The following is a 26,831-nucleotide window of genomic DNA, read 5'->3' on the forward strand; positions in this document are numbered from 1 at the left end:
TGGGGCCTATCGTGAATAAAAATCTCCCTGAGAATGTTTCCCATGTTTTTGGAAATAATTTCCGAGGCATATTCACGATTGCCCAAATAATTCCGAGGGAAACAAAATATCCCCTGGAGATCCCAGGATAGGGCTCATTATCGATATCTTTATTCATTACTGAAACTAACAGCCCTATTCTGCTATTCACGTGAATCTCAGATCAGAAACACACATTCGATTTACTTTAACTCTACCTTGCCATTCTGCTATCCATCGGGTGGACTGCATTATCATACCCCTATTTGACGTCCACGTGAACGTCAACTTAAAAAAATGGCGACAAAGTAAATTGAAAGATAAATTTTTTTTTGCTTATAAAAAATAAAAACAACGGATTACATACTAACAAATACTTAAATATTTATTAAAAGTAGCATGTTGCTTAATTTTACCGATGGTGAATTTATTTTTACAACCAAATGTGACAGATCCGCAACATTTTTTATGCGGATTGAAAATGTATGGAGCAAGTTCATTCACGTGAATAGTGGAATACCGAACAACATTACCGATGTGAATTTTGATTCCTCCCGATGAATAGCCGAATATTAGTTGGTGAATATTTGAAGATTATTCCCCCCAAAATATCAGAATAGGGCTTATGCAAATAGGGACTGAAGCAAATCTTTCGCACATGCGAAAACAAAAAGCTATCCTGAGTTTCACCGAAAAGGAATTTACATTTTCGGCTAAACGAGTTTATTGTTCGGCACCAAAATTTTAGTGAGAGAGGAGCTGTCGAATACCTGGCAAATAAAAAACAATTGTAAAATTCGTTCAGTCCTATTGTGATTTTCACGTGGCCCTAAAAGTTCACAGCAAAAATGAAATTTGCTTGCGAGCATGGCCCTACACGGCGAACATGAAAGGCGACGAATACAAGAAAATCGAAATTTTCGCCAACAGCGAAACGTTCACGAACAAGCCCCTACACGACAAATATATGGCGAGCACGAACAAGTTCGGCGAGCATGTTTGACGTTTAGGGCCAGCTGATTCAGAACAAAATTATCTCGTCTCGTCATACTATTGCCAGGACTATAGCCATTTCCCGCTAAGCTAAAATGCGCTTTACGCAAAAAAAATCCATAAAAACTGCACCAAAACTCAGGTTTTACCATAAATTTCTCCTCAGCAGATTTGTTCGTTAATTGTATATAAAATCTAGAGTACTATCATGAAGTGAAATTTTTTAGTTTGTTCGCTACCTGAGTGGTCGCGAGGGCGCTTAGATCGAATTCAATAATAGGTGTGTTTTTTATTACAACCGGTCTTAACTAGACAAAAAAAACGCAGTCTGGGCTAAGCAATTTACATGTTAAATACAACAACACCTTAGCCCCTTGGGCTTAGTTGTTTATCCCGGAGATTTCTCTGGGCTTAACTTTTTGAAGAGTTTTAAATCTGTGCTACCAAACTAATTTCTTCATAAATTGTTTAGAATTTGTTTAAAAACGTGAAAACTCACGTTTGGAAGGACAAAATGTATTTAAATAGTTCTGCTAGCATACATTTTTGTATCTCTTTGTAAAACATATATGAAAAATACAAGAAAATGAAGTAAGCGAAAAATATGACAACTCTAAATTTTTGTTGTGTCTGCTGTTTTCGGAACATTCAATATACAGTGCTGCCAAGATTTCAGGTTAAGCCCCGAGGCGTTTTTTTTGTCCAGTTAAGACCGGTGGTAATAAAAAACACACCTAATGGGAGCAAGGAGATGAGATATACATTTCTGTTTGAAATTTGACAGAGTTTTTAGTTACAAAGGTTAACACACAAGTTTTAAGGCATATAAAACCACTCAAAACCTGAAAAGTGAAACAATTCAGCTCTCTATTGCGGTGTACTAAAAATTGCGGTGAAAAAAAAACAGGAAACTAGAATAATTTGTTGCCGGATGACTTGAACTATGACGTTTGGAAGAAATGGCCATCGAATTAAACGAAAAATAAAAATATTTCACAAGATTTTCGGCCCTAGCGAGGTATCCGTCGGAGCGGAAAATTCTCCGACTCCATCCGAGTTTTGCTTCGAGGTGCGCTTCCGACAGGTAAAAACTCTCCGATTTGTAGGAAATCGGGCAAATTTCCTCTCCGACGGAAAACTCGCTAGGGCCGTTTATTTACTGTTTATGTGCTATTAAATGTTTTCTTTTTATGGCGTTTTTAATTGGCAAACTGGAAGCAAAAAAAAGCAATCTGAATGCGTTCAATTGGGCAAAGTTGACAGTTCTGATTCTGAAAAAAAGAGAATTTAGCCCTAACTACATTGGCTCAACAAGTGAAAAAGTACAAAAGTGAAAATTTTCAAACGCATTTTTGTATAGTTTTTCGGGCTGGAAAATTAAAACAAATGATGCAGAAAGCTAATTTTATGGTCTAAAAATCAATTTGTATACTCTTTTTCACAAAACAATTGCGCTAGCCAGAAAAAAAATATTTTCACTTTTGTACTATATAGATAAACAAAAAAACACACCTGTTGTTTCATTATTCAGGTGTTAAATGGTTATATCAACAAAACTTGTGTTTTATTATAACCTGTAGCTTAACAAAAATATTTTTAGAAAACTTGTCCTTTCGATGTGTTTTGGTTCAAATCGGCCACAAGTTTTGCAGTCCGAAAAAACATCAACAAATAAGATTACAAATTTTCACTTCATTTTCATAGTTTGTCTTTGAACTCTGTTATTTTACTACCGCCACCTACTAATCAATCATAAAACCACACCAATTTTTGGATGACACACGCCAAACAAATCTTCGAAAATCATTGACGCAGAATCCTCGCTGGTACTAAAAACAAATTTCGAACAAAACTTCGAAGAAAAAAAAATTACAAAGCCGCCATTTTGATTGAGTACGACATTCGTAGTGGTGGTGATTTTCTTCTCAGCTTCTTTTTTTTGCTAAAAAAAAATATATTTCTACGAAAATTACTAAACCAAAAAATATAAAACAATCTAATCAAATATATTTGTGTTAAATTGTGCTAACAAAGAATGCGTATATATCATTAAACAATGGAGAACGTTATTGCCTTTAATAATGAGGTAAGTTCGAATAGAAAAAATGTCAACCTTTTTTTTGCAAATTAGAGCACCGAAAAGCGCCCGGCCAAAGCTGCTTGCATCCATATAGATTATATAAAAAAAAATAAAAATAATTAAAATAAAAGTTTTCGTGTTTCGAAAAACTAAAATTTACAAAGTTCAAAGTGAAAGTGAACTTCTTTTTTTTTTGACCCTTCAAGAGGCGCAATATGCAAGTGCAAATAGCAAATGAACTTGACTTCGACTTTTTTTCTCATCCATTTTTTTTTTTTCAACTTTGTTTTTAGCTATCCGGACTCTATGAATCAAAACCGCCTATTTCCAAGGCGAAGATGGCAGCTATCACCAAGGCAGCCATGCGAGCCATTAAATTCTACAAACATGTCGTCCAGAGTGTTGAGAAATTCATTCTCAAATGCAAGCCCGAATACAAAGTACCCGGATTGTATGTAATTGATTCGATTGTGCGTCAATCGCGACATCAATTCGGCGTGGAGAAGGATGTGTTTGCTCCGCGTTTTGCACGCAACATGAAGGACACTTTTGCTAATTTGTTTCGTTGCGCTCCGGACGACAAGAGTCGCATTATTCGTGTGCTGAATTTATGGCAAAAGAATAATGTTTTTGCTCCGGATGTCATTCAGCCAATATTTGATTTAGCTGACCCGAGTCATCCGATTTATCAAATGCCTCCGCAACAGAATAGTGGATCGTTGGATATATCAGCTACATCGAATGGACTTAATGTTTCTAATTCGGGAATGGATGTTAGTGGAGTTGGAGGAGGTGGGGGAAGTCAATCGGCAGGCGATGACAAGTTGGTGCTTCCCGATTTGTCGGTAAGGAATATTTTTGACGTAAATCGAATTACTATACTTATAAACATTTGTTTTCTCGTAGTAGAGGTTTTTTTTTTTTATGTAGGATTAGTACTTCTAGCCACGAAAAATCTAAGGGTGACTGGAATTAGTTATCTCTAAACTGTTGCAAATTTCTGTCGTATTTCATTGCATTAACTTTTTGGGCGTTCTTTCGAAGAGTGCTTTCAAATATCGAAGTAGTTCATGTACTGATCTAGCTATGCGTATTATGTGTAAACTATGTGCACCAATTTACTTGAATCCTTTGAGACTTGTAATGTTCACATGACCTATTATTTTAAAGAACAAAAAAAAAAAAAAAACTAATGGGCTGAATGTTTTGTTAAGTGTCTCTGGGGTTTTGAGGAATATAGCCGAAGGATTAAGAAACACATCCAAAAACAAATTTAATACTTTAGTTGGTTTATGTAGTAAGGGAGCATATTATGACGATTCTCATTTTGAATATTTTGGAATTTGTTTGCTCTCAGAGGTTACTATGGTTCGAAATGAATAAAAAAAGTTTCATGTCTGTTATAAATTCCAGCTAAACTATTTTTTCCAAAAATTTGAATCTTGGCAAACTTTAAAGTTATTGGCTATCGATAGGAATTTTCACAATAAAAAAAATATGTAGGTATTGAAAAAAAAATTAAGGTTAAAGATTTGAAACTTGGGAAGTAGTTTTTTTGTTTACTTGCAACCTATAAGCCTCGGAACATACAAATTCTAAAATTTTCAAAATGAAGTGCCTTATTGCACTTCAAAGACGTGCCTCACCGTATAAAAGGCACATTGCACACAAAGGATTGTTTGACCAAAGCCGTCAAAATTAGCTCTCTTAAGAGTCTAAGTTTTCAATGCTGCAGCAGTCCTTTGTAAAAACCACTTGATAGCAGTTATTTTTTATAAGAAAAAAGACAGCGCATAAATTGTAGAAAACACTAGTAGGTTTTTTTTTTCATATACATATGTATTTGTTTTCCTAAATCTAATACGAACTGAGCTTTATTCTTTTTTAAGACCTAAACTGAATCCATATTAACCTTCCGATGACAACATGGGGTGTTTCATCACCAACGAATTGAATTTTCTTTCGCTAGCTAACTATTTCGCTTCCAAACTATTTCTTAACAAACAACCATAACCTTTCTATATTCGCGTTAAAATAAAAAAAATTACACCCACGAACCTTCTCTGGACCGGAAAAGAAGAGTCCATAGTTTCTCTTTCACTTCGAATAATTTTATGAAATCAGTCTAATGATATCGAATCCAATATTCCAATTGGGCTTTTAAGCAATCTGTCTTTGTCTTTTTCCTTTCTATCATAACTGATTTTTATAGAAGTACAAGAAAAAACCAACCAATCAAATCAAGTAAATTCTGAGGAAAACAAACGCATACATGCATAATACATAAACACATGCATGCACAAGCATATACATTAGGGTGTGTCAAAATGCTAAAGTATGGAATTTTCAAATGTAATAGCTTTTAAAAGTTGCATTACTTAGCAAAAATAAATCCGGCGTTTACAATTTTCATTTTAATTAATATCGCTCAAAATGTAGGAAGAAATCGAAGAAATTTGAATTTTAGAGTTTTTTTTAAATATATGTATGTGTTTTTTAATTGCGCCGTTTGAATACAAATACAAATATATTAAATATATCTCTTTATAAGAAAAAAACTTTTAAGCTTATATTTGTTGGAATTGAACACTTAGTAAAGAAGCTGCGAAATAATATGCAAAGAAAAAAATCTTTTTTTTCATATAAATTCGTTTTTTTTTCCTAACAACTTCAACCGATTTGAGCGAGCCAAAGACGAACGATATTATAATTTTTTTTACATATTATTAAACCTTAGACCCTAATAAAACTTTTGACCACTATTACATTGCAAAATTAGGGTACTTTTTTCTGTCTCGTCAGTACTCTATAGATTCTAGGTTCTGTGTGATTTAAAGATAAAGGTCACACTTGTGCATTGATTGTGCAAAAGTTTGGAAATATCGCTAATCACCTTCCTTTTTTCCCAAAGTGCTTTATTCACGTAATTTTTCGTAGTCAAAGGGCCCTACCAATAATAAAATTTAAAGCTCAAATTTTGTATACACGAAGTTGTCGTTAGACATCGGAATTGCAACAAATCCGAACAGATCATTCAACTTTTATGAAAATACAGCCTGAATCGCCTTAAGTGATTTGTGACAGTTGATAGTCACATTCAGCTCTTTTTTTTATACAGTCCATTGAGCAAGAACAAATTAGTGCAATGGGACTGTTAGCTATCACCCTATCACAAATCACTAGCCGATTCCAACCATGGTTATTTTTACTCGTCTTGGTAAGAAGCATTTATTATTTTCAAGTTTCTTGCACAGTATCTATACTGGTGTTTGTTTCCAATTTCTTATGTTTTGTTGAAGTTGTTTGAAATTCGTTTTCTGGTTGTAAAATTTTTAAAGACAGTTCAATTGTTGCCTTCTGATAAGATTCCAGATGCACTTATTATAATTAAGAATTGACTTTCGTATCTTTTCTTGTAGTAACATTTTTGTTTAAAGTAATATTTGCTGTCTACCTTTAGGGCACTTTTAAGCCACATGGCTTTTATAATCTTCATTTATAATCCAATAGACCAAATATAAAATCGTTTTTCAACAGATAAAAAATAACATAATCAATTACATAGTTATTCACTCTAAAGCCCATTTCTTAATCCAAAGAAACACAAAACAGAAATCAATATTAAAGCAAATCGACAATGAGATATGTCCCTATTCTTATCATAAATGCTTATCTAACCCTTCGTCAACAACTATTTTTGTTACTATATATATAATTTAACTCTTGTAAGCCGAAAGATTTTTTGCCATTGTGTCTTGAAACGCACAACATGCAATGTTTTGTTGCATGTCAAATGCTTTGCCCTTGGTAAGAATATTTCTAACTATCTGTTCATAAATTATGTGTATAATCGGCAATCAACTTTAATAACGGTATCACCATTAGTCATCATCCAGAAATGATTAATTAATTTATGTGGGTAGATATGTACGTAATCGAAGAAAACGTTGCCGATTGTATTTAGGAGAGCATTTGTTGTTTTTGTAAAAGATAAGAAGAAGTGGAATGATTTTTTGCCACTTACCCTCAGAAATAGAACATTCCAAAACCGGGAGGTTTGAAACCTATGTGGTTAACCCGGCAAACCAAACGGGAGGATTAATACTTTGGAGTAATAATAATAATGATCACCCTCCATATCTAAATCACAATAGCGCAGGATAAGAGAGACGGACCAATTTGGACTAATTTATGTCCTATAATTCTTTATTTTATATAATTCTTCCTAATCTCACGTATTTGTGCAAAGTTGTTATAAATAAGTAATAACATTTAAATGTAACTTTTAACCGTCTTCTTTCGGTTTAAATTGAATCGCTCATTTTAAAAACTACTTAAGTCCATCAGTTAATAACAGGACTTAAGTCGTTTTTAAAATGACTGATTCCAATATAAAAATCGTCCTATCCAAACTCTTAAGCTCGTTATTTGAAATTATAACTAGTTTGTATCATTATAGAACGTACATCATAAATATTATTTCTGTTTTTGTGTTTAAATATGTAGTTGTTTTTTTTTTTTCTTATATGTAACTTGTAACTTCTTGTATGGTTAACAAAACATAATAAAAAAAAAATCAATTTTTTAACTAATATGTGTTTCCATTAGATTGGTCATCAAAAGGTACAAACAAGTGCCCTTGATCAAAGTACCATTCGTCAATTGCAACAAATCCAACAATTGCTTATAAGACAAACGGCTAATGAAAACGTATCATCAACATCTGGGGCCATGAGTCAGTCGGACTCGGTTAAATTTAATAAAAAGCTACTCGATTATGATTACGGTGATGAGGACGAAGAGGAAAAGAAATCTACTTCTCCGCATGTACCAAACCTTCTAGACGTAATTAATTAATTAATTAGCATTTCTATTTACCATAAAATGTTAATGTATTTTAGTTTCTTTCTGTTCCTCTTAAAACCAAAACAAACTCTTGTGTTTTTCTTCCAAATAATTTTTATATTTTTTTACTTTCATTTATGGAGTTTAATTTTATTTCTTATCGATAGATTTATTTTATTTTAATTTCTTTTTCTTTATTTATAAAATTCAGTTTTTGTATTGATGATTATTATTTTTCTTTTTTTATTTTAGAACAACAACCTAAAACAATTGTTAAAAGATCCTAATGTCTTGAGACAACTTCAGACGTTACAAAATTTTCAAAAGTTTAAACAACAAGAGGAAAAGCAGCACAAGCTCAATGAACTTCGTATGCAAGAAGAAGCTTTTGAAAAACACATACAAAATGTACTCAAGGTATATTTTATTTATTTGTTTTGAAAAAATATTTATATTTTAAACTTAAAAAAGGTTTTAGAAGAGTTTTTTAAATGTTTATATATTTTTTTTTTTTGTTTTCTTAATTTACTCAACAGAGTTCGTCGGGCAACGAAGCTGCTGATATCTCTGGAAAAGAAGTTGAATTTGTTTCAGAAGAATCCAAAATTGAGGTAAATTTTAATTTTTTGTTCGTCACATAATGCTTATAAAATTAGTTGTGGTATAATTAGTGATTTCATTTATTAAATGAAACTAACTTATTATGTTGCATCTATTTTTTTTATGCTGACGTGGCAGATAGTCTTTCTTCGGTGCAAATACAAATCAGCTTTACCTAATGTTGTTATACGGAAAGAGAAACTCTTCGGAAAATATGCACGACTATAGGAAAGAAAGATAAAAAGCTCAAGTGAAACAACTTTATAAAAAAGTTAAAAATATTCTGAAGTTGATTTTTGTTGAGCTTTTTATCTTTTCGGATGCGTTGCTTTCGATCTGGAATGATTATTATCTGGGTTCGATTTAACAAAACAAATGTTAATCGTTTCTTACTTACAATACAAGTATAAATCTCTCAAAATAATATGTTAAGAAAAACTATTAATAAAGTACAAAGTATAAAGCTTCGGTTTTCAAAAACAAAATAGAAAATACATGGTTCCCTAAAACAAAATTGTTGAAAGATTTTGTAAGCTTTGCCTCTTGAGGGTCCTAACTTCTCTAACCCAAAATGGACGTACTAAAATAAATCTTTCCAATCTAAACACAGTTCAACAAACTCGTTGAAATCTGCTTTTTTAGATGAAAGTGATAGATATCATGGTCCTACCGGTCGTCGGTCTTTGCTTAGGAGTATCTACAAAAAATCAAACGGTCGAACAGATTGCTCAAAATTCAGTTTAATAATTTTCATGTTTTTTTTTTAATGTCTCCTTTAGAACGCATACTTCTCAAAACAATTTTGATCTGCGTTTTTGGATATTGGCGTATATCGTAAAAGGTAAACCGATTTTATTCAAAATCTTCAGACAAAAATTTCTTATTATTTTAAACAATAAGTTTATTTAAATTAAAAGATTTGGAGAAAAATCGATTTTATACGCCCTTGGTTTCTTCTCAAACCATTTATTTATTTTTCTTTTGAAAACTTAACCAAAAAATAATAATTTTCGGCAATATTCTGTGAGGGTTGATTGAGTCATTTAATTATTAAGTGGATTTTTTGAATGTGTAGATATTTTGTTTTATTTTAAAATATACTATTGTAATGTGACCATTTGCAATTAAACAATTGATACAAGAAAAATACTTTATTAAAAACCTTTGTTCCCAATGTACTACAAATAAATTTAATTTTTGAAATGTGTAAAAAAAAAAAAAAAATGTATTAAAAATATTGAAATATTATCTATAAATTTAGTCAAAATTTAATTTAAAAGAAACTTATTACGGGATAATATAACAACTCCAAAAAATGAATAGTCTAAATGAAATCATGGTATTAAAAGCACAACTAGTATCTAACAAATATGTACTTGAAAACCCACATACAAAAACAAGTTGTGGTTTACAGTTGCTGGACTGTGTAACTTGTTGAAATTCCGTAAGTATTAAAAATTTATTATAAAGTTTCAGCTTATTTAAGTTGGTAAATTTATTGTTAGTTACTTACACCGGTTGTTCTTATAAAAAAAATGTTCAAGAATCACATATTGCAAATTCGCTCCATATTGTAGTGTTTAAAATATGAAGAATTATGTTTAAAATTATATTTTCTCATATAAATCTTTGTGTGGAAGGAAAAAAAAACATGAGGAAGTAAGCCTCGGAATTAATGCTAATAGACTTAAAGTTTTGTATAAAAATAAGTTCTTCAAAATGTACTACCTGGACTTATTGTAAAACTAACTTGGTTATTCATATAAAATGTGTGTGACATTTTTTTTAGTCTTCCCAAAAAAAAATCTTTAAATCGTGTAAAGATGAAATTACATTTTCTTTTCAAATAAAAAATCACCATTTAACTTAAGATATTTTAATATTTTTTTTTTTTAATATTTGCTTCGATGTCAAATATATAATATTTTCACAATTGTGAAAATTTTGTAAACCAATGCTTTTGATAGTTATTTCACGTAGCTTGTAAATGGAGAAGTGCCTCATTAACGTTTAGGTTTTTATGAAACATATTATTTTTTTTCGCATGACCAATAAAATATTAATGACAAATGTAATCAATGTACCATCGCATAGTACATTTTTTTTTGTGATATTTCCACAGATATCATATGACATACTAAAACCGACCATAACGTTCGCAAATGGTTGTCTGTTCGTCTTGGTTTTGGTCTCTTTGATTGAATTTATGTGTCGCATGTTTAAAACACGCCAATTTTTTTTTATGTTTTTAACATACACCTTCTAGTTGAACATGAAAAATCGCCACATGCTAACATGTGATTTTTCTAGATAATATCCAAATCAAAAAATTTACAAAACTTTTAGCTTATTAGCATCCGTTCTGAGGTTGAATCTTAATTTGAAAGGACTAGTTAAAAGAAAATAGCAAAGAAACACGTCACGTGTTTATAGAACAATTTGAAGTTTTTTATTCGGCTTTGACGTCAGTTTTGCAGCAGAAAAAAAAATTAAGAAATAACTTGTTACTTGTTAATGGACATTTAAAAAAAAATTCACGAATTAAATGACACGATAAACTTTTTTTTTTGAAAACTCGACGACCTTCCATGAATTGTTAGCCTTTTTTTTTAAGTAAAAGTGAGCAGAACTTTGATTTTTAAAGGAGTTGTTATGAAGTTCCAACTTATTAAAACTAAACCTATAGTAATAAAATTGTTCTCACCATATATTAATTATTGACAAAACTAATTTTAGTTTAGTGAATGCTTAAGGTTTCAAAGTTTCCAAAACTTGATACAATTAATTATTAAGAGATGTGGCATCTATAAATAGAAATCTGAAATATAATTTCTGTAAAATTACCAATTGGTCGAAATAATACAACTTTAAACAGTCACTAAATTGTTCTTTAGCAATTTTTGACAATACTGAAAACCGAAGCGTCATAAGCTTACTCAATTATTTTTTTTTTATTCCGTTCTTGTGTACCGATTTAATATAAAAAATGAGACTTCTACATGCCTCTGAATCCTCGTTTGACAAAAAGGAAGTCCCTATTTTTTGGCATTATAAATTTATGTTTATTATGTGTTAAAGTTAAACATTTTCGTATTTATTAATTCAATTAGAAATAAAATATTATTAGACAAAATAAATATTAGTCTTGAATTGATGCCCTGAAAATTGTACTGTACCAAGACCTTCATTATAAATAACGCATCGAACGTAAAAGATAATTCCATAATTTTTTCGTTTAAATTTAAAAATCGTGAAGTTGTGAACGATGAATACTCACTCATATAAAAGCTTGCATCTAGCCAAAACGTTCGGTAAGTTATTCATAATAAGAGTCTAAAACGATGATAATGATAACAAATACTAAACAGAGAAAAAAAAGGATTAATAAGCTACATGCATAGATATGGAGTTCACTTGGAAGCAGTTTTTTAGTGCGGATTTAACTCGGGTTAGTAAATCATCAAAGAAATCCATTCCGAAATAAATCAAGCTCTAGAGTATTTATAAACGATTTACCATCTGTTCATTTAACCCAGAATTAACTAATTTGTTGAGTTAATTTTGGGCGCAATTGAACGCACTGAAAAACTGGAACCAGAATGTTCTCTTCACAATGAAAATTTCTAATTGCAAAGCAATTTCAATACAAAGAATAGGCTAAACGCATTATTAATTTTATATAATACAAATTTTAAAACTATGAAAAATTATTCAAATCTTCGTCGGAATTTCCAACTTTAAAATAAGGTAAGATACTTGAATGAAATTCCTTCGGACTAACGGTATAACAACGTTTGGGTACCAAGCTGGTAAGTTATTTTTAATTTGATCAATAGACAAAATACAAATTATTAAAACAAAAAAAAAATCGGCGCGGTCGCAAAGATGAAGATACTTAAACAATCGGTAAAATAAATGCACACGTCAACATACGACTATAATATTATATGAAACGAAATTTATACAAAAAAACAACGTATTTTTTATTTCGTCATTTTGTTTTTTCTTTGTTTTTTTTTTTCTTCTATTTTTACATAATTTTGTTTCTAAACAAACACAAATAGGTTATCAATTTGGATGGCAATGATTCGAGAAGCCCTTCGCCCGATCGAGATCGCTATAAGAGAAGGAGGAGCCGATCAAGGTCCCGAGACAACAGAGGTGGACCTGCGCGTGGAGGAGATATTAGAAGACGCCGCTCTAGGTCCAGGTCATCCAGGAGCCGTTCGCCGAGGACAAATAGACGTCGTCCTTCACGTGAGAGAGATCGTGAGCGTGAACGTCTTGCTGAACGCAATCGGGACAAAGAGAAGGAGAAGGAACGTGAACATGAGCGTGAACGCCGACGCAAGGGTTTGCCAGACATCAAAAAGGAACATTTGAGTGGTAATTTTCTTTCAATTATAAAAAGTAGAAAACATTTTTTACTATTAATCATTTTCTATAATATTGCAGTCGTATGGTGGAGCTTATATTGAGCATTCGTTTGACGTGCTCTTAAAACGTTTTTTTTTTGTTTAGTCGATAAAGTTGCGCGTGATAAAATTGCATTTAACATCGTCAAAAAAACTATATCTTCATCAATGCGTCGCAAAGAATTTTATTGTTTTAATAATTTTATAGTGAAAAAAATCGATTATGACAAGAAATGTAACACTTTAAAGAAGAAAATGTAACACTTTAGCAAAAAAAATAGTATAACCGAGATTTATAAAAGTGCACCGAAACAAAATTACCAAAATAATCAGTTGAACAAAGAAAAAGATTGTTATCTAAAAATATGAATTATTCAACATCTTAAAGCCGAACTACAATAGTTTTCGTCGACTTTTGTTTCCGAATAAGAATAGGTATCAACAGTTCGTCAGATGGTTACAACTGTTGTTGAATAAAATTAACTTCCGTCCACTTTTCCACTTGAGTGCATTACATAAACGACTTGGGTGTCATTTCGAAATGCTACTTTATGTTCACTTCTGCACAATCCTTAAAACAAGTTAATTCCCAAGCGTATTTATGCATTTTAAATGCCTCAACCTCAGTCATCGGAAAAATGACAGCTCTACTTGATGGTCATTACTTTTCAACACTAGTCTTTTAAACTGGTTCAAATTACACATGTAATCAAACGAATGAAGTTAAAAACGATATGAATCATGTATTTCTTCCCATTTTGACTGACAGATCGAACTTCTACTAAATAGATACGTTTTTTGATCACCTGTTCGGTTCGATCCTACGACCTTTGAGTTTTATCGCTAGCACAGAAATGCAATACTTTATATTTACGCTAAAGTATGTATTGTACAATGTATATAATACACTGATGGAATGCATTGTTTCCTTGCCATACTTCTGAACAGCTGTTCTTAAATTCTGGCAAAACCTCTGTGTAAGCTTTTTATGTGTCATACTCTACTAATCTTTTTCCGGTAATAAAAACAAAACACTTGCCCATCCTGTTTCTAAAAAAAGCTAATCGCTTTCATCCAAAGGCCGGTTGGTATTATGCCACTTCATTGCAGTGCCATATAAACGGTGATCAATTACACCGGCACAAAAAAAAAAGTGTCGTGTACTTTGGACCGGTATGGATTTCGACAAGCTGAATCCAAATTTCAAGTCCGTATCATCCAGTTTTGAGTAAAAATTTTTTTTAAATCAGTTTTTTGCTTTTTTGGGGAGATTTTTTGCATTTTTCTCAAAACTGGAGGTTGACCGGGTCAAACAGACTTAAAATTTGGATTAAGCGGGCCGAAATCCATACCGATATATGGGTCTGGTCCAAAGTACATGCCACTTTTTTACTTGCGATATAGGTACTATAGGGCAAGTTTAGGATTCGTAAAAAAAATCGAACTCGAGATAACAATTTTACATGACATTACGATGATGGAGAATGCCAAAAAAGTGGGTCCGACAATTCTGTCTGTCTGTCTGTCTGTCTGTCTGTCTGTCTGTCTGTCTGTCTGTCTGTCCGTCTGTCTCTATCTGGAGCTGCAGCCTAAACGAGTGAAGTGATTTTCTTCAAACTTGGTAGTTAGCAGTTTTTGGTGATTCCCTAGAGGGGAAATTGAAATTTTTTTTTTATGACCAAAACTAACGGTACCTGCCATATAACGGAAATAGAAAAGTTAATTTTTTTCAAAAACGGCTCTAACGATTTTGATTAAAATTTTTGTGTGTAGTACTACACATAAGAGCCAACTTTTTAAATAAAAAAAATATTTTTTGTACCGTTATTAACGGTACCTGTCATAGAAAGGATTTTTTCGTTTCTGAATATCTCGTACAAAATTAACCCTATTTAAATGAAAATTTTTATACAAAAGTGTGTAAGTAAAGATAATATTAAGATTTTAGAAAATTTTCAAAAAACGCATTTTTGGTTTTTTAAAAAATATTTCAAAATTTTTTTTTGAAAAATCAATTTTTTGAAAACGGATCAATGAAAAATTTTAAAATTTAGTTTTTATGTGTAAATTAATTATTTCTTCAAAATGGCATACCAACTTTTTTTTTGGAAAATGTTAAAAAATTTTTATATATAAAAAATTATTTTTTTAAAAAACGGCTCCTACAATTTTCAAAATTTTTTTTCTAAAAATACCATTTTATACAAGAAATAAAATGGCATATTTGTTTTTTTTTTTAAGATAATTTAAAACGGAGTTTAATTAATTATAAAAACAGATTTCATTTTTTTATACTACTTATGAAATTTCTTCAAAATATCAAATTTTAAATTTCTTGAATAAAAAGCTTTAACATTATAGTAACTTTAAGCATAAGAGCAAGTACGTGCGACCCCAGTCGTGCAATTTATTTTTGTGTGTGCCGGTGTTATCGGAGGATATGGTGAATACAAATTTTCCTGGAAATGTTTCCCTTGTTTCATATGGTCATAAAAAGTTTTCCTCGGAATTTATTAATATCGACAATCAATTTATCTGTCACTTCATATGATTTTTTCCCTGGAAATACATTTTGAAGAAGATCGCAAAATAAATTCTACGGGAAAAAGTATTCCAAGGAAAACAAAATTCCCCTAGAGGTTCACGATCATCTCAAAAAATATATGTTTGAACGAAGGCTTTTAAATGACGACATGAAACGGCAGCGCATGATAAGCATCTGATCTTGAAAGGATTGTCCAATGGGGAATTAGAAGCCGCGCAGATCCTACGAAAACGCAATCCTGTTCAATGTCGTTAAAGCAAAACCCATTTTATTTTTATATTGGCACTTGCATTAAGAAAACTGCCCAGTTTTCTGTTTTCAGTATGTTTATCAGAAATTCTTTTGAATGCTTTAGCCAGCTCGGTTTTTCTATTTAGTTTTGATATTCAGAAGTCTTCTATATCATCAATATCTTCCTCGTAGTTCTCTAACGCTTTGATTGCACACCTATATAAAACCAGAACCTATAACGTGCGTTATTAGCAGAGCAATGATTGCACCACAATCAATCACCACAACCAAATCTCTTAGAATTTCTAATAGTTGCACCAAAAAAAGAAATAAAAAAGTATCATTAGCCCTGTTCCATTGGAGGTGGTAGTCTACTAATAGTAGATGTTTTGGTTAATCTAGTACTATCATTTACTCATGCTCTTCTTCCCGAGAAGATACGATTTGTATTGAATTCGTTGGAAGTGCGTTCCATTGAAAATCGCTAGTAAACTACTGAAGTACTTTGCGACCTCCCAAAGGAACGGGGCTATTAACTCAGATTGGGTACACCAACCTAAAAAGTTCAACAACAATTTTAGGGCCTTGCCAAATGATCTGTTTTCTTACAAATGGGCAAGACACCAAATTTGAATAATAATAATAATCTTCTCATGAGTTAGTAGTGCGAGTTCATAAAATTCGATTGATGCGAGGTCAAAGATCACATAATAGTTTTGTTTTCTAATTTCTTGATAATATTTCATTTGATGAAAAATATATCTTTTACACTTTGGTTGCTGCAACAATTTGAGAATACAAAAATGAATGTTTGTATTTAGGAATGACCGCTAGAAAGATATATGTATCATGTAGAGTTAAGAGGGCTATAATGGATGACAACTCAACTAAAATCAATTATTTTTACGAAAACTGTTGTTTTCTTTCAATCAAACGTTCTTTTTATTAGGTTTTGTTAGAAAAGATCAACAAAATTTTTTAATTCAATTTTGAGAATAAGAAAGAAAGAATTTTTTACTTAAATTTATTATTCTTTTAAATTGAATTCAAAGCAAACAACAAATAATTTCAAAAATGAAAACAAACATACGATTTTCTTCTTACGTCTTCCAATCTATTCCACATTTAGTTGTGTTTGACAGATTAATAGGTTTTTCGTTTGGTAAATTAATATTTTGGTCAATAAATTGATTTTTTTCGTTATGAAACGAATACGTTTTCAGATTGATTTTTATTTGCTATAGTATTGGTGTGCATTTGTGTCTGTGAACCAGCCAACTATCGCAGTTGTCAAATATTGATTCGACCGTTGATTTTTTTTATTCACTTAAAATTGCTTCCATTTGAATTCAAAACTAATACTTTCTTGAAACCAAAACAAATTATTATCAAACAAACTTGTCAAACAGATGGATGCCAATGATGCATAGTGGTGTTAGTAAAAGAGGGGTAAATCTGCCGAAAAATCCAGATCTGGAAAATTAATCTAAGATCAAAAAATAAATCAATTTTCTTGGCCAAACGAAAACAAAAATTGTCAAAATCAGTTTTTTGCCAGATCTAAATCAAAAAATAAATGAATTTTTGTACCAAACGAAACCCCAATAACATTGCATTTAGGAACAATGTTGTGTTGTTATTATATTACATTTTATAACTATTTTCGTCTCAAAAAGGAACAATGATAGCTAACTATTGTTAATAATAAAAGAACATACTTCCTTAAATTAGAGCGTTGAGAAAAATATTGGTCAGAAATACTACGGAAACTATTTTTTTTTGTAAAACCAAATCGTACAAATCGAAAACGAAACAACCGGATAGTTGGTCCCGCATACCCAGTCGCAGCTAGGTGTTAAAATAGACCTAATATAATATTAGCATATAGATTCATTCTTCAATCGTACAATACGAATAATAAATTCTCCATTTGTCCCTTCTGTTGTGAATTTCAGGCAATTTTAAGCTCAAACATTTTATGTTACTTATTTTATTTGACAAACAAAATGCATTAAAACAGAACAGATAAAGCTCCAACATACGATATTTGCACCGAATAATAACTTTAATTTACATCTTATGGTCTGCGAATGTCTATTTAAACAAATCCTATTTTTTTTAACAGTTTGCAGTACAACTCTATGGGTTGGACATTTGTCCAAATTGGTATACCAAGAAGAACTATCTGATACATTTGGCAAATATGGTGACATTGTGAGCATAGATCAAATTGTTCCAAGAGGATGTGCTTTCATTGTTATGAACCGTCGCCAAGATGCCAGCAAAGCAATGAGTTCTTTAAAGAACTACAAACTCCAAGGCAGAGCAATAACAATATCCTGGGCAGCTGGCAAAGGTGTCAAAAGCAAGGAATGGAAAGATTTTTGGGACTTGGAATTAGGTGTAACCTATATACCATGGGATAAATTAGAAAAAGACACAGATTTAGATGCTCTAGAGGAGGGTGGCATAATTGATGAAGATTCAATGCCCGATTGGATGAAGGAGAAAATAAATAAATTGAAAAATGCCAAGGAAATCAATGCTGCTGGTAGTGCATCCGCTATGATGTTCGGAATTGATGGAATGCCAAAAATTGATATAACACAGCCACCACCTCAAGCTGGAGGTATGATGGCGATGCCACCATTTTCAATGGCACCACCAATGGGTGCACCTCCCATGGGTGCACCACCAATGGGCGCACCACCTCGAATGATGACGCCCATGGGTGTTCCAATGCCCGGCAATATGGTACCCGGAATACCAATGCCACAGGGTATGGTTCCAGGAATGCCACCTCCACATCCCATGATGATGACACCGGGCATGCTGCCTCCACCTGGATATCCACCAATGCCATTGGACAAGAATATTCCTCCTCCAAATATGCGTCCTGATGGTGGTATGCAAGCCCAGTTCCCAGGAATGATGCAGCCAATGCCAATTCCCACACCGCACCAATTCCCATCAAGTTCAGGTGGTAATGCTTCTAGCGATGATCAAATGGACATTGAAATGGAAGACGATATGCCCAATGATAATCCTCAACATGCTCCCCCAATGAATTTCAATCAGCCACCGCCAATGTTCCAAGGAGGTGGTGGTGGAGGACCAGGAGGCTTTCCAGAGGGTGGACCACCACCTGGCAGTGATGGTGGTGATGATTATGGCGGACGGGATAGAAATCGTGGTAATAACTCACGCTGGGGATCACGAGAAGATCGAGATCAAAATCGTGATCGCGGCAATAGAGGCGGTGATCAGTCCGATGGTGAAATGTGGCGGGAAAATGGTCCGCCAATGGGAGATCAACAAAACTTTAATGATTCCCGACGCGGAGGTGGACCGCCAGGAAACATGCCTCCATTTGATATGAATAATCATCCCCGAGGACAAGAATTCTTTGATATGCGGCATGGTGGTGGCCCTGATGGTAAATAACTCATTCTTGTCTCCAACTTTAAAAATTGAATTAAATTTGTTTTCTTTTAGATTTCAACGATCGTCGAGGTGGGGGAGGCAACCGCGGTGGTGGAGATTTCTTCCCAAATATGCAAAACAACAGATTTAACCAACCGAATAGTTTAATGCAAATGCGCATACAACCACCTGCAATGTTTAATAATAACAGAATGAATGGACCAGGAATGGGTTCCGGTCCGGGAATGTTTATGCGAGGACAAGGTCCTCGTTCACAAGGTGGTCCTCAAGGTACATTTTAAATCTTTAAAACGCCAAACCCTTGAAATTTTATCATTTAATTTTATTTGTTTAGGTGGTGGCGGTGGTGGATTTGGCTTCAACAATCGCAATCCATTTGATCGTGACGCACGTGACGTTGACGGCGGCAATAGAATGCGTGGTGGACGTGGTATGAATGACAGGCGTGGTGGTGGAAGAGGAGGAGGACCTGGTGGTCGTGGAGGTCCTAACAACTGGCGAGACAACGATGAGGAGGACGATGGCGGAATATTTAAGAGACGAGGAGGCAATCGTTTTGGAGGCAGCCGTGATCGAGATGGACCCGATGAGAACCGCATGAGTCGCGACAGAGATCGTGCTGGTGGACGAAGACAAATGAACGATCGCAATTCTCGTGATAGATTCGATCGGTCATCTCGTGAAAAGCGTGATGGAGGAAATGACAGATTCTCAAAGAATAGAAGAATGTCAAGTGAAAACCGTGACGAACGGCAATCGCCATCAAAGCAAGGTGGTGGTGGTGCGGCGGCGAAAAAAGATAATGATCCAAAGTCTAAAGCTGTGAATGTTCCATTAGATACTGAAGAAGATTGGGATCAAGAACTCTCCGAGCATGATTTTGATAACTCAGCAAAATCATCAGACAACCAACGAGACGAACCAGAAGCCCAAATCCAAAATAGCAACACATCACCAAGACGTGAAAACGAGAGAATTGAAGAATCATCGCACGATGATGGCAAAGAGGAAGACTTTGCAGCTCCGCTTCCAACTGCTAGAGAGGAACTTCCAAGCAAAAAAATAGAACGAATGAATTCTGTTAATACTCCATTATATGATGAACCAGCTGCAGCTGCTGAAAGCAAATCATTTAATTCAGATAAATGCGTTGAAAGTAACAATGATGTTCCACAGGGTAGGGAAGAGAACATTGCAGTTGCTGCAGAACAACAACCACCCACCCACGAACCACAACAACCAGAACCATCCGTGGAAACACCTGCAGCAGAATAGAAATAAAGCCCAACTGATACACTACTCGTGTCGCTTTAAGTAATAAGAGCATCCTAGAATAAATTTATAATAATTCGTTCAATCGAACCGAACTATTATTTGTATTATCTTCTCTATACGGTTTGGGCGCTAGCATTTATTTTTATTTCATTATTTTTTTCTTAAATATTTATTAAACCGTTATAAAGCAATCCGAAGACAACATACAGACAAACACATACATCTCTTATTGATCAAACAAAAAAATTAAAAAAATGACCAAATACCAGAAAATTGGTCCTTAAAAATACTTCTAATTAGTTAAAGTAATTTGTTTTCTATTTTTTTTAAATATTTATTAGTTCTTGGTTATAATTTCTTATATGATCGGAAATAAAACAAAAATGCAATTGGTTTCCATTGGCTCAACCGTATTTGTAAAACTTAAATAAAATATTATTACCTATAACTGCTGAATACATACAAATGAACGTGTATGAAAAGGAACAAACAAAAAAAGAAAGAAAGAAAATACTTGAAATTTTATTATGAAAATATTTCATATAATGTAATTTTTTATTTTAAATTCATAAATAATTGAAACGATAAATATTTGCGTAAATATTTTAATAATTGTGTATGTATTCATAAAATAATAGTTTTACTCATTTTAATATAATATCGTTATATCATTATCATAGTAAAACTAACAAAAAAAATATATAAAATGATAAAACTGTAATCAAAGGAAGTTGTTTAAATTGCCACATTCTACAACAGTGTCTTTCTATATAAACAAAGAAAGTAACAAAAATTATACGTTTTTTTCAGTTTAGACAAATATAAGTCCGTGTATGCATCGTAACAAAAAATAATTATTTCAGTTTGTTTTTATTCCAGTGAAATTTTATCTATTACAATGAAATTGTCAACTACTCGAACAAAGTTTTGTGTTCAACAAAAATTCTTCCTCAAAAAAATCTCTACTTTTCAGAAACTGTCCTCGTTTTCCATTTGTCAAGCCGTAAAAAAAGTGTATGAATTTGATATAAATAAATTACTTGATTCCTAGGTTGTCGAGGCACTTATTTAACTTTCCCTATCCATAAACTCTCAATCCTATTGTGAATTCCATGTGAATAAGACTAGCCGACAAATTGGAGTCGGAGTCGGAAGAGTTGACCAACTTTTAACTTTTACGTACGACACATGTAAAGTTTCCATTTTCGACGTGAATAACTTGGTCATTATATTTTTTTTAATAGTTTTTCAATAAAAAAGTGGATAAATATATAAATAAGAAATAAAAGTGAACAAAAAAATATTTTCTGAGAAATTTGATGTGGTTGTAAACTACAAATATATCAAATAACGTCAAAAAGCCGTACGACACATTGTGTGCGTACTTTTTGTGAAACGTAAGACAACTTTTGACAGCTCTTCCGACTCCAGTTACAGCTCCGGCTCCGTTTTTGCATTGTGTTCCAGCAGTGAGTCCTGTCGTATATTTAGATTTCGTTTACGGCATCGACTTATTAAGGAAGGCCAACAAAAGTAAAGCCAGAACTATAACACTGGTCAACAAAATTGAACTTTTTTTTTGCCACAAGAACCAAGATATACTTTTCTAGAAGTTTTTGATGTGCTGAACTCGAATCTGAAGTCAGAAAAATTTGATTGGCCTCCGTTTTTGAGACATTACCGTTATAAAATGCTAAAATTTTGGCTGTTTTCGAACTTCTGTTTTTATGTGGGGTAAACAAATTTGTACCCGTGATTGTAAGAACAGATATTCTTCTTTCAAAAACTGTTTAAATTTTCCCGATATCTCTTTAATTGCTCGAAATATCTTAAGTTTCAGTTAGTAAGCTAAAGAGAAACTAAATTTAATCTAAAGTTTAAGTCTCTGGTCATAAAATTTTTGCCACAAGAACCAAAATATACTTTTCTAGAGGTTTTTGGGTCGCTAAACTCGAATCCGCAATCAGAAAAATTATTAGCTTTCGTTCTTGAAATATAACCGTTATAAAAAAAAAATCTTTTTTTGCATTTTATAACGGTAATATTTCAAGAACGGAGGCCAATAGAATTTTTCTGATTGCGGATTCGAGTTCAGCAACCCAAAAACCTTTAGAAAAGTATATTTTCGTTCTTGTGGCAAAAAAAGTTTAATTTGGTTGGCCAGTGCTGTTTCTGGGTCAAAGACCACTCCTTAAATTTTAAATATCTCGGGCAGTAAAAGAGATATCGGAAAGATTAAAACATTTTTTGGAAGAATAAAACCAGTTCTTATAGGCTCTGTTACAAATTTTTTTCATAAGGAATTACCCCACATAAAAACATAACCTCGAAAACAGCCTAAATGATGTTTTTTGGCATTTTCTAACGGTAATATTTCAAAAACAAAGGCCAATAAAAATTTTCTGACTTCAGTGCCTACGTTCTATAACTCTCGCATCGAGAAATTTCTCGCATGAAACACGCAAATCGGAACAAAAATAATGTGAATCGACACAAAAATCATTTTCTCACATTGTTTCTATAAACAAAATTTTCTCGCCTTGAAACATTTCTGAATCAAAATGCTTGACAGACTGGAAAAATGTGAATAAAACTGTCTGTAAGAAAATTATCGAGATAATTTCTCGATTGAACTGCCAAAATTACTCACAAGCAAAAAGGATGCGAGAAAGTAATACTATGTTTCCACCTACGCTAAATCCGAGATTTAGCTAAGTAGATTTAGATTAAATCTCGAGATTTATTTTAAATCTACTTCGCTAAATCTTAGATTTGGGTTCAGCTACCCTAAATCTAAGATTGTCGCCTACTTTCAATCCGAGATTCAGAATAAAACTCGAGATTTGTGCTAAATCTACTTAGCTAAATGTCGGATTTAGGATAGGTGGAAACGTAGTATAAGATATTTGAAAAAAATTTGATAATCTTGCATTAAATGTGAGATGTTACTTCTGAAAAAGTGTTCGCTGTAATTTATTTTTGTGTCACTTAAATTTTTAAATTAAAAACAAGAATATTAAAGAAAAAAAAAAGAAAAAATTACATGCCCTAACTGTGACTTGAACTCGGTACCCTCCACTCGCTCACCGACTGCTCTACCTTCGGACTACCGAGCCTTGGGATATTTATTGTAAAACTATGTCTATATGACCTTTGATGGCCAAAGGTACAAATATTTTCCCTTTTTTTGACAGTTTCCAATAATTCCAATGGAATAAAAAATTTTAAGGGTTGCTTCTCACATCGAGATACAGACACAGTTTATTTTTCCAAATAGAGAAACGTACGAAATTTTTGTTTCAAAATTTTTCGATGCGAGAAGTTCTCGACTAAGTTACAGAACGTAGGCACAGATTCGAGTTCAGCACATCAAAAACATATAGAAAAGTATATTTTGGTTCTTGTGGCAAAAACCTTGTTGACCAGTGTAATTGGCGGATGGAGTCGGAAGCTAATGTCAATTATTGTTGTTGTTTTCTTTGATTTTTCGATAAGTTTTCATCCGTCGAGTGCGGTTGCGAGCGCTGTTGCCCCCTCCGTTTCATCCGACAATTATAGTAGTGGCTTAAATTGATAAAATCAGAAAATGTATAACCCGCTAAAGCCTAGTACGCAGATCGCGCTAAGTTTTAGCTTCCACTCCCATACAAATTATCGAAAAATTTTAGCCGAGCTAAAATCTATCCCATACAAATTATCGATAACTTGTATGGGAATTTTATCTCGGCTAAAATCTAGTATGAACGGCGTACCAGGCTTAAAGGCTTGGCCACACCAAAGGGTACATGCAGTAGAGGTACGGGTAATTGTATGAAAAAAATTCTAAACTGACACATCAACGTTCAGATGTGGAATTTTTTTCATACAATTACCCGTACCGCATGTACCCTTTGGTGTGGCCAAGCCTTAAGGCTTGGCCACACCGGAGGGTATGCGGTATAGCGGTAACGATATTTGTACTAAAAAAATTCCACACCTGAACGTTGATGTGTCAGTTTGGAATTTTTTTCATACAAGTACCCTCACCGCTACCCGTACCGCTACCGCATACCCTCCAATGTGGCCAAACCTTTAAAATAGTAAAATGTATCCCATACAAATTATCGATAACTTGTATAAGAGCTTTAGCTCGGCTACTCTAAAATTTACCTCGATCTGAGTACTAGGCTTAATACTACGTTTCCACCTACCCTAAATCCGAGATTTAGCTAAGTAGATTTATACTATGTTTCCACCTACGCTAAATCCGAGATTTAGCTAAGTAGATTTAGAATAAATCTCGAGATTTGTTCTAAATCTCGGATTGAAAGTAGGTGGAAGTCTTGGATTTAAGGTAGATGAACCCAAATCCGTGATTTAGCGAAGTAGATTTAGAATAAAACTCGAGATTTATGCTAAATCTACTTAGCTAAATCTCGTATTTAGGGTAGGTGGAAACGTAGTATTAGCATAAATTTCGAGTTTTATTCTAAATCTCGGATTGAAAGTAGATTTAGGGAAGCTGAACCCAAATCTGAGATTTAGCGAAGTAGATTTAATAAATCTCGAGATTTATTCTAAATCTACTTAGCTAAATCTTGGATTTAGCGTAGGTGGAAACATAGTATAAGGGTGAAATGCAGAACACGGGTGAATGATCACCTTTATTCATTTTTATGTTTCATTTTAATAATCTGAAAAGTTTTTATGTTTTTATTTATTTAATTTTTTGACAGCTCGTGAATTGGCACCCTGTGTAGCAATTTGTATCCACCTTTAATTATAAACAAACAAAAAAATACAGCGGCTTTCTTTTTTTGACAAACAGCAGCTGTCTAAATAATTTATGACAGATGAAAATAAAAATAAAATACAAAATTTCTCTGACTGTACTCCCAAGAAGTTAAAAAATCAAATTAAACAAATAATTTTTAACAAAAATGAAGGAAGAAATATTATCAAAAGATGAATATTATAAAAAACTAGAACATTGGGTTAATCAAGCTAAATTACTCCAAAATGCCACAGCATGTTTCCCATATTATTTAGCTGCTAATTATCCAAATTATTTTTCATTAAATGGAGTCAATATTGATGGGTCGTCAATTTCAACGACATCTCCTTTATCTGGAACAACAAATCCAATTCCAAATCCTCCAACAAATGCCGAACGTATAAGATTAAGTAATCTTCAAAATGGTAAGTCTTATTCTGAAAAACTATAACAATTCAAATATGTTTGTAAACATTTGTACCTAATTTGTAGCTTCCAATCAAGACGAAGGATATGAATTTGTTATTGCACCTTTGTGGAAAAGATTTGTGGCCGAAATGGTGGATGTTTCTATTTTATTGCTTCTCAAAGTCGCAATTACATTTACCTTTTTAAATATTTTCGATTTAGATTTGTAAAAAAAAATTAAATTTAAATCTTTTTGAATATCTCAACTAAAAGATTACAAAACTCTTTTTGCAGAAGCTACGAATTTGATAGTGATTATTTGCGAAAGACAGTCAACGACAGCGACACTAAGTTCTTAAGCATTGCCGATTTACTCTCACTCTCCTCTGATCTTGTTGCTTTGGAAATTCTTATGAAAATATTTGTCTGTCTTTACGAAGCTGTTTGGACAATGAATGGGCGGGTAATTGTTGGTGGAGCAACTCCGGGCAAACTATTGCTTCGTTTGAGAATAGTTTATGTTGAAATGCTTACTGTAAGACTTGACGAACCAGCTGATTTAAATGGAACTGGACCGGTGCGTGCTATTATGTATCCAGCATCGAATCCTGGTTTTCGTAGAGCTTTTTGTCGTGCTTTAGCAAAGAATTTAGTTTTGGCTTTGCTGTTTCCGGTTTGTTTTGTTTTTTTGTTTTTAAAGAATAATCGAACTTTTTATGATGTATTTACAAAAACTGTTGTTGTTGAGGAAAATCCTTCGCCACAACGAAGAAGTCGTTAAAAATGTTTTTTTTTTGAATTTTTTATTATTTTTTTCTGTTTTATGTTTCTTTTGTAAAATATTTAGGAAAACTTTTTGTAATTTTTTTTTTTATTATTTTTCTTTAATTTAAAATTTGACTGCGATCAATGTGAATACGCATTAATTTTTTTGAATTTATTCTATACCAAATGAAAAAAAACCTTGTACTTTAACATTCTAAGATAAAAATATTACATATTTGAATATTGCCAAATTAAGGTATTAAAATTGATTAGAATTGTATCAATAAGCTTAATCGATCTTTTTAAACAATTGTATCATAAATAAACATCTAATCGAAAAGGATATTCACAATAACCATAATTATATAAATTTTATTTAATGCAAGTAGGTATTGTTTTAGCAAAAGAGCGTCGCATGATCGACAGGTCGATCTCCGAGTAGAATGTTGTTACTAACTA

General features: G+C 32.6%; 2 protein-coding genes across 3 annotated transcripts; both read left to right on the forward strand.

Moving 5' to 3' along the window:
* Positions 1-2,881: 2,881 nt before the first annotated feature.
* Positions 2,882-20,539, forward strand: LOC129918973 (SR-related and CTD-associated factor 4). 2 transcript variants are annotated; one of them, XM_055999744.1, is made up of 9 exons: positions 2,882-3,097; positions 3,385-3,936; positions 7,700-7,936; positions 8,189-8,353; positions 8,473-8,547; positions 12,601-12,922; positions 17,853-19,163; positions 19,223-19,441; positions 19,506-20,539. In XM_055999744.1, the coding sequence occupies exons 1-9, from the start codon at positions 3,068-3,070 to the stop codon at positions 20,444-20,446; spliced, it is 3,852 nt and encodes a 1,283-aa protein (XP_055855719.1). In that variant the 5' UTR covers positions 2,882-3,067; the 3' UTR covers positions 20,447-20,539. The 2 variants fall into 2 exon arrangements, with proteins under 2 accessions (XP_055855719.1, XP_055855720.1); XM_055999745.1 differs by lacking the exon at positions 7,700-7,936 and having other exon boundaries at positions 2,883-3,097.
* Positions 20,540-25,365: 4,826 nt separating this feature from the next.
* On the forward strand, positions 25,366-26,733 carry LOC129918975 (protein FAM8A1). The gene is made up of 3 exons (XM_055999746.1): positions 25,366-25,624; positions 25,692-25,833; positions 25,902-26,733. The coding sequence occupies exons 1-3, from the start codon at positions 25,366-25,368 to the stop codon at positions 26,386-26,388; spliced, it is 888 nt and encodes a 295-aa protein (XP_055855721.1). The 3' UTR covers positions 26,389-26,733.
* The last annotated feature ends 98 nt before the right edge of the window (positions 26,734-26,831 follow it).

Source organism: Episyrphus balteatus, chromosome 4, assembly GCF_945859705.1.
Source record: "Episyrphus balteatus chromosome 4, idEpiBalt1.1, whole genome shotgun sequence".
In the NCBI taxonomy this organism is placed as follows: domain Eukaryota; kingdom Metazoa; phylum Arthropoda; class Insecta; order Diptera; family Syrphidae; genus Episyrphus; species Episyrphus balteatus.